General features: G+C 42.2%; 1 protein-coding gene across 1 annotated transcript in view; it reads left to right on the top strand.

Moving 5' to 3' along the window:
- The window catches only part of LOC129172219 (exostosin-1), a 173,265-nt gene extending 165,464 nt beyond the window's left edge, over window positions 1-7,801 (top strand). Inside the window, exons 11-13 of the mRNA XM_054761750.1 lie at window positions 3,244-3,404; window positions 4,949-5,120; window positions 7,319-7,801. Of these exons, the coding sequence (XP_054617725.1) occupies window positions 3,244-3,404; window positions 4,949-5,120; window positions 7,319-7,504 (519 nt within the window). The 3' untranslated portion in view covers window positions 7,505-7,801. The remainder of the gene's footprint in view (window positions 1-3,243; window positions 3,405-4,948; window positions 5,121-7,318) is intronic.
- Window positions 7,802-17,202: the final 9,401 nt, after the last annotated feature.

Genomic DNA, 17,202 nt, shown 5'->3' on the forward strand with positions numbered 1-17,202 from the left:
CCGGATAAGCGGAGGAAAATGGAATGGAATGGAATGGAATGGAATGGAATGGATAATAATAATAATACATTTGATTTCCATTGATACTTTTTGTGTGATTTTGTTGTCAGCACATTTGGCTATGTAAAGAACAAAGTATTTAAGAAGAATGTTTCACTCATTCAGATCTACGATGTGTTATTTTAGTGCTCCCTTTATTTTTTTGAGCAGTGTTGTATTGTTTACTGTTCGTGCTGCTGGTAGAACCCTCATATTCCTGGAATACATGTGCAGTTATACAATAATTGTCAGATAATGCACTTGAATGGCTTTATTAACAAGCACAGAACCTTCACACAGGAGCTGCTGTCAGCCACTCTTGCATTGCTAACCTGCTAGCACTCAGCTAACAGTCAAGTCTAGCCACACAACAAGTCATAGATACTGTATTACACTTTATATCACATCGTTTGAATGCTTTATATTTGCGTCATTTCATTTGTGTTTGTGTCCTTCATTCATTTAGCCAATTTTATGTTTGAAAATGCTTCATTTGGGCAATGAATATATACAACTTGCTTAAATATGCATTTTTTTACTAATAATTTACTTTAATAATAATTTACTTGTTTTCCCAACTTTTGAAAGGTGTTCAAACGCTGCCTTTTGCCGGGGGGAAAAAAATCCCTCTTTTAGGCTTCACTACACATCTTAAAATGCAGCCTGGAGCTCTGGCAACTACCCATCAGTCAGCTGCAGATGTGGTAGCTTTGTGTTTGATCATTTGAGGGATCAGTGCAGTGGATCCCCCCATATCTGCAATTCAGAGCGCTTTGACACTGCTAGCACATTTACCCACTGATGACGCAGCATCAGGAGCAGCTGAGGGTTCAGTATCTTGCCCAAGGGCACTTCGACACAGGAAGACGGAGGATCGACCCCTCCACCACCTGAGCCATGCCGCCCCTCCGATCCTATTAGTCTTTGTTTACATGACATTGCTCAGGCTACGGGATCACTGCAGGGACATAAGAGATGACCACCACTAGCGTAGCAAGCTAACGAGGGAACTACTTCTCCAATATACTTATTCTATACTTAAGAAAGTGTTTCAAATGGAGTGAGGATGAAAGACAAACAAGCCAAAAATGTACCACTTCCACACGGAAGGAGAGGAGAGCCTTTTTTCCACTCGATCTCAGCCATGGCGTGTCTGTCTCAGCCATAACATGTCCGCCTCAACCATGGTGTGTCCGTCTCAGCCACGGTGAGTGCATCTTCGTCTCAACCATGGCATGTCCGTTTCAACCATGGCGTCTCCATCTCAGCCATGACGTGTCCGTCTCAGCCATGACGTGTCCGTCTCAGCCATGGCGTGTGAGCTGTGCTCTGCTGGCTCATTAGCCAGCCTCCATGCAGTGTGAAAGGTAATGTAATCTAACGTCATGTCTCATAACATGACTGATGCCTAGTGACCACAATACTACATATAACTTGTTTTTTTTTTTTTTTCGCAATATAGTGAGGGACGACTGTCGATGAAAAGTCCTGTAATATTATAATATAATGTTTGATAGTAAAACAAGAAACAATCAGATGTGTTGAATGTCATTTATTGATGATTATGACTTTTGGTTTGTTTATTAGCGCCATTACTGTCATTATCATCGTCCTCTTTGCTTTTTCATCACTGATGTCACTGTAAAAAAAAAAAAAAAATCGATACGATGAACATATTCTGGTCTGTGAAAGGTGACGTAACTCTTTTTTTATTTTTATTCGGCCGCGTTAGAGCCCTAACGTGGGCAGAGATTTATAGCTCATGTAATGCCGTATTGAACCCCTGCTCCTTGGATCCATTTTGGCCTTGCGAGAATCTATTGGTATGTATCACACACACACACACACACACACACACACACAAAGTAAGACAGACACATGAGTGCAGCGCCGTGTCGCTGGCGCCACAGTGGAGTCCCACATGTCATTTTGCATTATTAGCCCCACTTGAATCCCTGACGGCAACACCATGAAAGTTTCATGACGTTGGGAATTATTTGTCACACGCTCTCAATCACTCCAGGGTGCCAGGATGGCAGCCGCAACCTTTTCTACTTGCCTGCTCAGCCCGTTCACGCCCGCTTTTAGCGCCGGGAGCCTCCATGCCCGCCTTGCTCGTACTAAGCTGCTCCTTCACGTCGTGTTTTTACGCTCCCGGGCTTCTTCTGTCTTCCTCTGGTGTGCACCTGCATGTGCTGGAGCGATGCAAGCTCTTTATTTAAGCTTTGCGGGGGACAGCAGGTGCACCGCCTCACCGTCCTTTAGTATTATCAATTATTATTCATATACTGTACGTTATATTATTTTATGTTATAACTAGAATGTGCAATTTGGGGAGAAATTGCGTGTGAATGCTGGCGATGCTGACGCCGAATGCAGTGCTGCACTCGCTGTCGAATCCCTCGACCAAACCTGGCAAGCTGACGCTGGACTGAAATGCTGTGGCTGGCGTGCTAACTGTTAGCATGCTAACATCTAGCATGATAAAACATGCTACCATGCTAAGTGTCTATGTTAGGTAATGCCTGAGAAAATGGTTAAAATGCTAACATGCTAAAGTTAAAATTTTAAAGGAAAAGTGCACTTTTTTTGTAATGTTGCCCATCACCCGTACATTAATGATAACATGGAATACTTATTAATACAGTATTTTTCTCATTTGAAGCGTTAGCGGAACTTCGAGTGTGTGGTGTGAGTGTGTGAGTGTGTGGTGAAGCTAGTCGCTAGCTGGCTAGTAGCTAGCCGGTGTGGTGTGGCGAGGTGTCACTACACCAGTAACATAGTTCTTGGGCATAACAATGTTAGTAACAATAATAATAACAATGTTGCTGTAGCTTGGTTAATATGCAGGTCACATTTTGGAAATGGAGCGTTATTGGCGCTTTTTGGAGGTTTTTTAGGCTTTATAGGCGGAATAGGTGCGTCCTATTACGTGCATTCTCAGCTGCCTTTTTTAGCTGTTTTTGTATCTTTAGAACACAGAAAAGAGAAAGACGTGTGTTCATGTCTCACATAAGGATTGTGGATGATGGGCAGAATTCCAAAAAAGTGCACTTTTCCTTTAACAATGCTAACATGTTAGCTGTTAGCACGCCGAATTTCTTCTTCTTCTAAGCCTTTTTCACTCACAGACTTCCACGATGCTCTCACCTCACCTGACCTCACCTGACCTCACCTCACTGGAGATGTCATATTTTCCTGCAGGTGGATTTTGCCTTTATCGTGTGGCAGAGTTTCCCGGAGCGCATCGTGGGCTACCCCGCCAGGAGCCACTACTGGGACAGCGCCAGGTCCTGCTGGGGCTACACCTCCAAGTGGACCAACGACTACTCCATGGTGCTGACGGGGGCCGCTTTCTACCACAGGTAAGAGCCAGCGGCAAGCGAGCAGCCCAAGCAAATAAAGCAGGAAGTTGTGCGTAATAAACGGATGCCAAGACGTCCCGTCTTGTACGTTTTTTTTGGCGCGAGAGGCAAGAAGAGGTGATGATGCAACTCTGCACTAATGCATTAACATTTCAGAGCACTTTTAAGCCATAAAAACGGCCACAAGGTGGCAGAAGTGCATTTGTCAACACATACAGGATACGTGATTATAAAAACGTCTTTGGGATTGAAAGAGTTATGACTTTATTCCCATAATATTCTAATAATATTAATATAATAATAATATAATAATATATTAATATTTACTATAAATTTCATTGCTTTGTTTGTTTCTCATGTTACTACTTAACACAAAATAACACTTTTTTTCTTTCATATTTCAGCTTTATGCTACTAAAATGACATTTTTTTTTCCATAATATTATGTTGTTGTTTTTTTTTCAAGTATTTCAACTTTGACTTTATTCCCGTAATATTTTGACTTTATTGTCGTAATATTCGAACACTTTCCAGAACCTAATTTCGCATAAATTACAACTTTATTTGTTGTTTTGTTTGTTTATCATAATATTACGACTTCAAAAAGAACACAATTGTTGTTTAATATTTCAACTTTACGCAAATAAAATGACATTAACTTTGTCGTTCTGTTGTTTATGTTATGTTGTTGCCATAAAATTCTCAGTAGAATACAACTTTTTTTCTCTTAATATTTTGATTTTATTTTTGTAAAATTACAGCTCTTTTTTACATTTCTGGTGTTCTTCTTTTTATTTCAACTTTTTGGACTTTTATGACTTTATTCCCATCGTATTTTGACTTTATTGTCTAACTTTTCCCAGAAACCTTTTTTGTTTCTCATAATATTACGACTTAAAAAAAAAACATTTTTCTCTTTAATATTTCAACTTTATGCTCCTAAAATGACGTAATTTTTCCTCTAAATATTATGAGTTTACTCTTGTAAGTTTACTCTTTTTTTCTCATTAGAGGACACCTGTTAACATTTTTTGACTTTATTCTTGTAAAATGACACCTGTTTTTTTCCATTTCTGCTCTTCTTTTTATTTCAACTTTCTTCTTGTCAATTTTCTTGTCATAATCATGACTTTATTCATAATATTTTCACTTTATTCTCGTAATATTCTAACTTTTCTCCACAACCTATTTTCCCAAAAGTTACAACTCTTTTCATTGTTTTGTTTGTTTTTCACATTACGAGTAAAATAACACATATTTGTTGAATATTTCAACGTTATGCTACTAAAATAACATTATTTTTCCTCTTTGAAATTCTGACTCTTTTTCTCATTAGAATATTTTGACTTTATTCCTAAAATGATTAGTAAAATTACTGCTGATTTTTCCATTTGTCCCACTTGTGGGCTTTATTATAACAGCGCCACCATGTGGTGTATTTGTCACAAATATAATAGCACAGGCACCAGAGTTGGGGTGCGTGTTTGGACGCATTTGAGGAGTAGAAGACTTTGTAAGCAACGGCTGTGTTGCGCCCCCTGCAGGTACTACCACTACCTGTTCAGCCACTACGTCCCCGCTAGCCTGCTCGCCATGGTGGACCGCATGGTCAACTGCGAGGACATCCTGATGAACTTCCTGGTGTCGGCCGTCAGCAAGCAGGCGCCCATCAAGGTGACGCAGAAGAAGCAGTACAAGGAGACCATGATGGCGCAGGTGACAGGAAGCTTCACATCCTTCTTGCATTGAAGACATACTGAAAAGGGAAGGATGTGTGGGGGGGGTGTCATTTCATTTTATTTCGACTATGTGCAGTTGGCCAACAAACAACGAGCTGTAGGCCGCAAATGGCCTCCGGGCCACACTTTGGACACCCCTGTCATATTGGTTATCCCACCTCATGTGATTATGTCGTCCCTCGCTATATGGCGGTTGGAACATGGCTCCCGATGAATCAGTGATTCGTGGTTGATTATTAGTCCAACCATATTGCAAGACAAGTTACGTGTGGCGTTGTGGTGACTTGGCATCAGTCAGGTTACATCGATGGGATTTTACATGACATTACCGTCACACTGCAACGAGTCAGCCTTGGCATGTCCAACATGAAGAAAAAAGTTCTCCTCCCATTTCGTGTGGAAGTGGTACGCTTTTGGCTTTTTACTTTGCCCGTCTTCCCCACTCCGTTTGAAACATTTTCTTAAGTTTAGAATACAGCAAATACATTGGAGGCTAGCTAGTTAGCTCGCTAGCTTGCTAATTTCTCATGCCATGGCCGTCTCCTGTATCCCTGCAGTTACCCCCTAGCCTCCGCACTAGCAGTGTGTTGCAAGCAAAGAATAATAGGAGTGTAAAGGTGACTATAGAGGTGCTGTTTCCTGTCTACAGGGCTCTGATTATGTTTAAATGTGTATCTAGAGGTGGTAAACAGGTGTTCTGTGTCTTATCTATTTTCTCTTATTATGTCTACTGTATTGGGTAATAGGAGTGTAAACGTGACTGACTATAGGGGTGTTATTTCATGTCTACAGGGCTCTAATAATGTTAAAAGGTGTATTTCGAAGGTGGTGAATAGGTTTTCTATGTCTTATATTTCTTATATTGTCTTATGTCTACTATATTGGGTAATAGGAGTGTAAAGGTGACTATAGGGGTGTTATTTTGTGTCTATAGGGCTCTAATAATGTTAGAAAGTGTATTTTGAAGTTGGCAAACAGGTTTTCCATGTCTTATATTTCTTATATTCTCTTATTATGTCTACTATATTGGGTAATAGGAGTGTAAAGGTGATTATAGGGGTGTTATTTTGTGTCTATAGGGCTCTAATAATGTTAGAAAGTGTATTTTGAAGTTGGCAAACAGGTTTTCCATGTCTTATATTTCTTATATTCTCTTATTATGTCTACTATATTGGGTAATAGGAGTGTAAAGGTGATTATAGGGGTGTTATTTTCTGTCTACAGGACTCTAATAATGTTAAATTGATATTTAGAGGCGGTAAACAGGTTTTCCATGTCTTATGTCATATTTTCTCTTATTATGTCTACTATAGTGAGTAATAGGAGTGTAAGGGTAACTATAGGCTTGTTATTTCAGTTTCAGTTTATCACGGTTGGGTCTGGAACCAATTAACCGCCACCAATGAAGGACGACTGTATCCAAAATACTACATGAAGCCCCCGATGTTATTCACTGAGAAACCCGTGTGTGTGTGTGTGTGTGTGTGTGTGTGTGTGTGTGTGTGTGTGTGTGTGTGTGTGTGTGTGTGTGTGTGTTGCGTGGTCACATGGTGATTGATGTGTTGACCACAGCCGGATGATGACTCAGCAGAAAGCTTTTGGTGATTAATGTCTTAATTGAGCAGGCAGCAAACCTCCTCCTTCATTTTTCCGACTGTTCTTTTTTTTTTTTTTTAATGTCCGTTCTTCCTCTCCCGTCTTTCTTTCATTAATGTATTCATTATGGCCATCAATTATTCATTCCTTCCTTTTCCCTTCCTTCCTTTCACTCATTCAGTCATGCTTCCTTTCCTCCCTTCAATCATGAATGAATGAATTCATAATAAAATCAAATACATTTTTTTTTAATTATGGTAGACATGTGACATGTATAATAGGGCTGTCAAAAATGGTGCGTTAGCTAATTTATTAATTTCGTATTACGTAATTCCATGAAAATGTTTAGCGTCATTAACGCACGTGCGTCACGTCAAGCAGTCAGCAGACGGACAAAGTCCGTAATAATCCTCCTGGGGGATGATTATTACCCAATTAACACTTTTATTGCACCTGACAAGAGCATTACGTAACATTTCATATAGTTTACCGCTTTAATGCTAAATTAATACTTAATACTAAATCAAATGTGTCATGAAAAGCATAATTTTTGCTTTGTGTCTTTGTGTCCAATCAAAGGGCTCCAAGGCGTCCCGCTGGGCCGATCCGGACCACTTTGCCCAGCGCCAGACGTGCATGAACGCTTTCAGCCGCTGGCTGGGCTTCATGCCTCTGCTGCACTCGCAGATGAGACTGGACCCGCTGCTGTTCCGGGACCAGGTTTCCATCCTGAGGAAGAAGTACCGGGACATTGAGAGGCTGTGAACGCAACACCGGTGCCGGCCGTGTGTGAGCGTGCGCCCCCTCTGGACGCCCGTAGGTGAAGGACGGTGGACGTGAGGTACGCTCACACTGCCACACCACGAGATGGACACGCGTCCCACTCACATCAACACATGGAACACACGGCAGAGACTTGCACTGCATGCACACAACCTTTCCCTGGACTGGACCGGACTGGACTGGACTGGACTGGACCGTCCATCTTGTGTACTATTGTAGATTTGCAGCCTCACTTCCTGTCTGTATGAAGCAAAGGAGAAATAAAAGCAAGTTATGCTATGAGGTGTCCCACTGGGTCATACCCTACGTTCACTGGACACTTCATTAGGTACACCTTCGCCTCACACCATCCAGCAAAAAGCATTTGAGGCTGCACGAGCTACTTGTTCAGGCTTTTAAAGTCTTTTCATGACCACCACCTCTGACCCGCCCCTAGCTACGTGGGCCCCTCCCATGTATACACCCACCACTTTGCAAAAAAATAAAAAAGAATCAGGCTTTGCTACACGTCTTAAAATGCAGTCAGCTACAGATGTGCGAGCTGTAAGTTTGATGATTTCGTTTTTCTTCAGCGAATAGGCTAATTTGTTAGCACTGTAGCTCACATAGCTATGCTAAGGTTTGTGTGCTCATTAGCATTAAAGCTACACACACGCAGCAGCGTGTCACAAAAAGCACTTTGAAAGTGTCGTGATCAAGACAGGCTAACACACACCGTACCCCCGCTCATGACAACCATGCTGTATTGTTGCACCAATATCGTCTTTGCACCAGAGTGTGCATGAGGTGTACCTAATGAAGCGGAAATAGCTGACCTCCCGCCAACATGACGGAGCGTGAGCATGAATATTAAAGTCACTTTAATTGCTTCTCCTCCCAAACTGGAGAAGAATTCCCTGAAAAAGCTGCTGATCCCGACTCAGCCGGGCTTTAGTCAAAGACCAAACAAAATCTATATGCTAATCAGCTACGGCGTGTTGCTATTTATGCCTAATATCAATACCTTCTCTACACGAGACAGTCGTCCCTCGCTACAGCGCCTTTTTTCAAACTTGAATTAATTCCTAAATGATCTGTTTTTGTGGGTGACTGATTATTTGTCAAAAAAATATGCAAATTTAAGCAAATTGTACTGTACGTTTTCATTTTTTGCCCAAATGAAGCATTTTCCAGCATAAAAATGGTGAAATGAACAGTGGGCCATAAATGCATCATGTATGTTAGGGATGCACCGATCAGGGTTTCATGCTGCCTTTTATCGATACCACAAGTGAAATCGGCCAATAAGTGTAAATCTTTCAATTTATTCATGATGAGTGCTATTCGCCAGGGATGTGTTATAAGGGGGAAAAGTTAGGACAATTACAAAGTCTCCTGAGTGCCAGGGGGCCCCAAAATTAGGTCATTATTAAAAATGAAAAAGGGGAGGGGGGCAACATGGTTTTTTTTCATGGGGCCCACACTTCCTGGCTGCACCCTTGCTGTTGGCTATATGGTATGAAAAAGGGGAGCTCAAAATCACCTTCATTGAAACAAAAACATATTTGACTTACTTTTTGCCCCGCGACCTAATGAGGAGAAGCGGTATAGAAAATTACTTTCACACGTGGCCAAAGCCAGCGTTTAGGATCCCAAGATGCAGAGACGAGACAAAAGTTTATTACACACACAAAAAAAAAGTGTCCTTCACAGGAGTAAAAAGACAAATACAAGAATATCAAAAAGGCAAAAGTCCACCGCAAGCACACCGGGGCAAGCCACCGAAAAATAAGAGACAACACGGAGCGCTGCTAGACACGGTAATAGCAGGAACAATCAATAAGTAACAAAAAAAACGCTGCTGCAAATCAAGCAGAAGAAAAATACTAGCAAAGAACTAAAGGCGCTGCTGAAAACCAAGCAGGTACGAATCTTTAGCAAAAGTACAAATAAGGAGGAAGCCAAGCAGGAAACAGAAAAATACTCAAATACATGTGAGGTAGCGAGCAGAAAGCTAATATACAAGAAGGAATACACGAGGCAAGGTGGGGCATGAAGCAGGCAAGGAGCAGGGTGTAAAATTTCTATCACGAGGCGGACGTGTTTGTTTTGGGTTTGGCACGCCTGCGCAGTGAGAGTGGGAGGGAGACGCCCACTACAGGTTGCAGGCTGCGACGGTACGAGCCGCAGGTGATCGGCATTGAAAGGCATTTATCGGCATGGGCCGATCGTGTGCTTTTTCACAGAAATCGGCCGATACTGATCAGTGGCCGATCCATCGGAGCATCCCTAATGGATATTTTTTTATGTTTCAGATCAGCTAGAAGATGCGTTTGACGTTTGATTTCTGTCTTTGGGGGCACTTAAAAGCCAAAGTCTTTACTTAAATGGCCCCAGCAGCTAAGCGGAACTACGCTCCTAGTCACGGATCTCCGACCAGAACCGGACTCACAGCACCAATTGTGGGGGGTGGGGGGGGGGGGGGGGGGGGTGTAAGTCACCGTTGATGCACGACACAGCTGATGGGGATGTCATACAACTTCATGTCAAAAATTCCAAACTATCCCTTTGACACTGCATGAAGCCATGAAGTCAGCCATGGCGTGTCCCACGTGATAGACTGAAGAAACATTCTCCTCCCACTGTGTGGAAGTGGTAAGTTTTTGGCTTCTAAAGTTTATAAGAAATCAATTTGATAAATAACTGGTAAGCTCGCTGGATGAGTTGTGCAATGTGACGCGTGTGATGATGTGATGTTCTTTCCCAAAGGTAGTTGGACACGGAGCCGCCATTGATGCCACGTGAGAAAGTCATCATCATCTTCATCACAGCGCTTCTGTCACGCCACGTTTGCCCCCCCACCCTTCATCTGTCCATGCCCCCCCTCCTTCCTGTCCTCTTGTCTCCGCCTTCCTCCTCCTCTCCTCTCAGAGACGATCATCACAACAAGCTCATCTCCTCACTTCTTCTTCATCTTCTCCCGCCGCCCCGCCCACCTCTCTCAGGAGCCGTCAGGAGGATGTCTTCATCGTCACGCTAACTTTTCCAACGTTCAACCTTGACACACACACACACGCACTCACACACACTATCACCTGACAAAATTACAATAAGAATGCAAGATTCAATGTGAAAAATAAACGAAAATGTCAATAAAATACAATGCTATGCTATGCTATGCTACTGTATGTTATGTTATGTTATGTTATGTTATGTTATGTAATGTAATGTAATGTAATGTAATGTAACGTAATGTAATATAAGTATGGTATGGCATGGGATGGCATCAGGATGTCTCCCCGGCCACTTCGTCCAGCTCCTCCCGGTGGATCCCAAGGCGTTCCCAGGCCAGTTGAGAGACATAGTCTCTCCAACGTGTCCTGAGTCTTCCTCGAGGCCTCCTACCGGTCGGACGTGCCCTGAACACCTGCCCAGGGAGGCTTCCGGGAGACATTCTGACCAGATGCTCGAGCCACCTCATCTGGCTCCTCTCAGTGCGGAGGAGCAGCGCTTCTACTCCTAGCTTCTCCCGGATGACAGTGCTTCTCCCCATATCTCTAACGGGGAGCCCAGCCACCCTACAGATAAAACTCATTTTCCGCCACTTGTACCCTCGATCTTGTCTTTTCGGTCACTACCCAAAGCTCATGACCATAGGTGAGGGTAGGAACGTAGATTGACCGGTAAATTGAGAGTGCAAAGTCCGCATCACTGCAAACACTGCACCTATTCGGCTGTCGCTATCGCGTTCCATTGCTCCCTCACTCGTGAACAAGACCCCGAAGTCCGCTGGAGGCAGGATCTCTTCCCCGACCCGGAGATGGCACTCCACCCTTTTCTGAGCGGGAACCATGGTCTCTGACTTGGAGGTGCTTATTCTCATCGCGGCCGCTTCACACTCAGCTGCAAACCGATCCAGTGAGAGTTGAAGGTCACGGCTCGGCTCAACGAGCAGAGACCCAATCCTGCAGCCACCAAACCGGAACCCCTAATCTGGCTGCGCCTAGAAATTCTGTCCATAAAAGTAATGAACAGAATCAGTGACAATGGGCAGCCATGGCGGAGTCCAACACTCACTGGAAAAGGGTGTGACTCATTGCCAGCAATGCGAACCAAACTCTGACATCGGTCATACAGGGAACGAACAGCCTGAATTAGCTGGTCCGGTACCCCATACTCCCAGAGTACTCTCCACAGAATTCTTTGAAGAACACAGTTCCAGGACCAAAACCACACTGCTTCTCCTGAATCTGAGATTCAACTATCTGGCAGATCCTCCTCTCCAGGACTACTGAATAGACCTTAACAGGAAGGCTGAGGGGTGTGATCCCACGATAGTTGGAACACACCCTCTGGTCCCCCTTCTTCCATCACCCGGGTCTGCCCATCCAGAGGGACTGCCCCCGATGCTGCAGAGTCGTGTCAACCAAGACACGCCCACAGCATCCAGGGTCTTAAGGAACTTTGAGCGGACCTCATCCATACCCAGGGCCCTACCACCGAGGATCTTTTTGACAAGGAAATCCCCCGAGGGAGCACTCTCCAGTACCCCCTCAAGGTACTCCAAAAAGGGTGGGTTTTCTGAACTGCTGTTTGGCACACAAGCGCAAACAACAGCCAGAACCTGTCCCTCCAGAACAAGAATTGCCTCTCACTGCCTGCAACGGCAGAGTGGAATAAAGTCCACCCCCTCTCGAGAGGACTGGTTCCAGAGCCCTAGCCAGAACTTCTCCCCCTCGCACACCAGCTCAGGCTTTTTCCCGACCAGAGAGGTGACATACCACATGGCAAGATCTAGCTTCTGCAGCCGAGGATCGGACCATCAAGGTCCTCGCTTTCGGTTGCCACCCAGCTCACTCTGCACCAGACCCCTTTGGTCCCTCCAATGAGTGGTGAGCTCATTGGAGGGAGAACCCATGTTGTCTCTTCAGGCTATGCCCGGCCGAGGCCCATCGTGCCCCACCTCCAGGCCTGGCTCCAGAGGTGGGGCCTTCATGACCTGCGTCCGGTTGAGGGAAAACGCAGTCCGATTACTGTAATTGTTTGTCATAGGTGTCTGTTGAGCCACTCTTTGCCTGGTCCCTCACCTAAGAGCTGTTTGTCATGGGTGAAGGTTGTTTTTTTTTCATTATTTTTGACAGCCCTAGTTTTTAATTGTTTAAGCCTGCCTGGTTAGACACTTCCAACCTTTCCCGTATCGTCACAATACAACTTATGATGGCCACAGCTTGACCCTGGAACAGATTCTTTCTACTGACATTATTTCCTGCATGTGGGGAAAATCATTTCAAATTACCAACAAGTCCAAATTTGACCATGCAGCATCCATGACGCCTAGCTTCCTTCATCATAGCGTCCATTTATTTACACCCAAAATGGCAGAGAGGAGGAGTGTGTGTGTGTGCGTGCGTGCGTGCGTGCGTGCGTGTGTGTGTGGGAGTCTCATAGGAGGAGTCCACCGTGCACACTCACACAAACACGGTGGTGTGCTATGCTAGCATATGGTCACGGGTGAGCAGCCACTCTGACAAATGTGAGGAGACAGCTCTTAATGAGAAACATAGTTGGAGGACAGGATATGTATGTGTGTGTGTGTGTGTGTGTGTGTGTGTGAGGAAAAAGAAGAAGGAAAAAAAAAAGGATGAGAAAGTATGTTCCAAATAATGCCGTCCATCTTCGTCTTTTAATGACTTTTCTTGTTCTTGCATCTCAGGGCCGTAGCTAAAGCAGGTGCACAGTATTTATTCCCAAAGTGAATAATAATCACGGTAAAGATGATTTATTCATGGCGGCTTAATGGAGGCGTGACCAACGAGGGCGGCGCTGACACATGAAAGCGAGAGCGCTCGCCGCCTGTCACCCACTGCTGGAGCCCTGGGGAACCGACACTTCACACTTGCAACATACACTAGTCTATATATACTGTATACATATACAGTATGTATATATAGATAGATATGTATATAGATATATATATATACACTGTATACATATATGTATATATAGATAGATATGTATATAGATATATATATACACTGTATACATATATGTATATATAGATAGATGTGTGTGTGTATATATATATATATATATATACTGTATACATATATGTATATATAGATAGATATGTGTGTGTGTATATATATATATACACTGTATACATATATGTATATAGAGATGGATATGTATATAGATATACAGTATATATATATACACCGTATACATATATGTATATATAGATGGATATGTATATAGATATACAGTATATATATATACACCGTATACATATATGTATATATAGATAGATATGTGTGTGTGTATATATATATATATACACTGTATACATATATGTATATAGAGATGGATATGTATATAGATATACAGTATATATATATACACCGTATACATATATGTATATATAGATAGATATGTGTGTGTGTATATATATATATATATACACTGTATACATATATGTATATAGAGATGGATATGTATATAGATATACAGTATATATATATACACCGTATACATATATGTATATATAGATGGATATGTATATAGATATACAGTATATATATATACACCGTATACATATATGTATATATAGATAGATATGTATATAGATATATATATATATATATATATATATATATATATATATATATATATATATATATATATACTGTATACAGCGCCCAAGCTTGTTCGTGATGGTTAATTGGTGCCAACCTGGATGTGATAAGTGAATTTCCACAAGGTAGGATTCCTTATTTATAAATTGACAATTTTCATAGTTAGAGCATAAAACCTGTTTACCACCTTCTAAATACGCTTTATAACATTAGAGCTCTCTAGACATGAAATAATGCACCTTTACACTCCTGTTACTCAATATAGTAGACAAAATAAGAAAAAATAAGACATAAAATACACAAAAAACACTTGTTTACCGCCTTCTAAATACACTTGTTTAACATTATTAGAGCTCTCTAGACATGAAATAACACCCCTATAGTCACCTTTACACTCCTATTAACCAATATAGTAGATAAAAGAAAAGGAAATACGACATAGAAAACCTGTTTACACCTTCTAAATACACTTGTTTAACATTATTAGAGCTCTCTAAACATGAAATACCACCCTGATAGTCACCTTTACACTCCTATTAACCAATAAAGTAGACATTATAAGAGAAAATTAGACATAAAAAAAACATTTACCACCTCTAAATACACTTATTAACATTATTAAAGACCCGTAGACATGAAATAACACCTCTATAGTCACCTTTACACTCCTATTATGCAATATAGTAGACATGGTAAGAGAGAAAATAAGACATAAAACATAGAAACCTGTTTCCCACCTTTGAAATATAGCTTTTTCACATTATTAAAGCCCTCTAGACATGAAATAACACCCCAATAGTCACCTTTACACTCCTATTAACCAATATAGTAGACTTTATAAGAGAAAATAAGACATAAAGAGGACTGGTGCTCGTGTGTGTTACTCTCAATGTGATCCCAATGGGACATGAAAGAGAGGCGGACAGGAAGTGACATCGGGGGTTCAGACTTGAGTTGTAGCTTGGCGTGGGTCACCGCAACAGATAAAAAGTCAACATTACGAAATCCAAACCGCGTATGTGCCGAGTGCCATGTGAGGAAGGCGGCACATGCACAGTTTGTATCTCATCATTTCCACTTGTCCTCACATAATTATGGCTTTTTATCTCATAATTTCGACTTTTTATCTTATAATTTCAACTTTTCATCTCATAACTTAGAATTGTTGTGTGGGTGGGTGGTGGCATCAGGTGACCAGAAGGTGTGGGGTCTCCTGAGGGCGAGCTGTGATGATGACGTGCAGTGAGTGCGGCCTGCACGGATCGCACGCCGATTCATTGAACGTGAGCGCTGAGCGTCTCCATCGGGACTCAACATACTGTAAATATTGACAATACACGTCTTTAACGTCTGCAAGTGCATCAAAACAAGGAGCAAAGAAACATCTGGCAAGGCATGCTTTTGTTTTTCTTCCCACTTCCACTGGAGCTCCTCGTCACTCTCCAGAGGGCGGCGAGCGGTAAAGGCGGAGTTTCAACGTGCGCAAAAGTGAAGTCATGGCTGCTGCTGTAAGGTGAATGTACTTTTATTATGTTGGAGGCCATCATGAAGTGAAAGGTGATGAAGTGGTGTCCCACGCACTCAGCCTGGAGGGAAATCCACTTTCATGCTTGAATCCCATGAAAGCATAAAGCACAGCTCGACTACTTTTTGGACATTTTTATTGATGGTCTTGATCACGTTGACTTGCTAATAAAGACGCTTATGTTATGAAAAATATACAGAAAATTGCCTTTCATGACTTTTGTTTTCATTTTAAATACAGCAAATCTTACAGTTTTTGTATGATTCGGTTTTGTCTCAGCTTTCGTAGAACATTGCACGTGTACGCCCTCACCTGTACTGTCTCATTCTGCAGAGTCGACTGCCCAAACAAAACACGCCACGCGTTGCTGACCCACCGCATTTTTTATTGAGCGTGACCACAAAATAACCCACCGTGGGGCCAAGAAAGCTGAAATTTGATAAAGAAGGTGAGAAACACTCTTGAATTTAAAAAAAGCACCAAGATGGCGTCCCTTCCTCCACTTCCTGGTAGGCTGCCTAACTTCCTGGAAGCTTGGCTAATTTCCTGGTAGCCTGGCTAACTTCCTGGAAGCTTGGCTAACTTCCTGGAAGCCTGGCTAACTTGTGTCTTTTTCCGGGAACTTGCAGCATTTGTCATGCAGTTGTTTAAGGTGTGTGTGTGTGTGTGTCGGAAATGGAAACCTGCATAGGCCAAACAATAAAATAATGTAGTGGACACACACACACACACACACACACACACAGGTGAAAATAGACAGGTACGCGTAGGTAGGAGGCAGCGTTTCCTAGCGGGTGTCAGGAAATGAGATGTGGATCAGAAGGTGAGGAAGTTAAATTCTAAAAATAACAAAAACAATCAACACCACAACGTGTGCGTGTGTGTTGAGTGTAAATGAAATGATGGGCAGACTTTGTAATTGCTTGTCAAGCAGCAGATGAATAATAACAGGAGTGACCAGGCAGGAGTTGTGGAAGTCCTTTGGTGGCAGCACCGAATGTTAGGATTCCGTCAAGAAGAAAAGCAAGAATCTTGGTTTATTTTGATTTCATTGTAACAAAAACATTTTTGAGACCAAATAAACCACTGATATGATCATTTATAATAATAATAATAATAATAATAGTAATAATGCAGCCCACTGTTTTCCTCTTGTCTACTTGTCTTTGTCTATTTACGTCAGGGCTGTCCAGCTGGTCTTTGATAGGTATCATTTAAAAATAGAACTATTTCTAATAAAAATAACAGTATACAGTACATAGATTTGAAGACAAATCTCTATGTTTCATTTAGAGATGCTCCCATCAGGTTTTTATGCTGCCGATACGGATCATCCATGAGTGAAATTTGGCCCATACCGATCATATAGAGTAAGTATACATTATACATTTTTAAACGTGCTATTGGCGATATCAGGCGTCACCAAGGTGTTTTCTTGTGAGAGCCCACTTTTTCAAAAACGAAAATGTCCGAGAGCATGCGCATGACATACGTAAGTTACGTAAGATGTTTTGGAGGCAGATGTTCCATGGACATACATGATC

Source organism: Dunckerocampus dactyliophorus, chromosome 19 (genome assembly GCF_027744805.1).
Source record: "Dunckerocampus dactyliophorus isolate RoL2022-P2 chromosome 19, RoL_Ddac_1.1, whole genome shotgun sequence".
Classification (NCBI taxonomy): Eukaryota; Metazoa; Chordata; class Actinopteri; order Syngnathiformes; family Syngnathidae; genus Dunckerocampus; species Dunckerocampus dactyliophorus.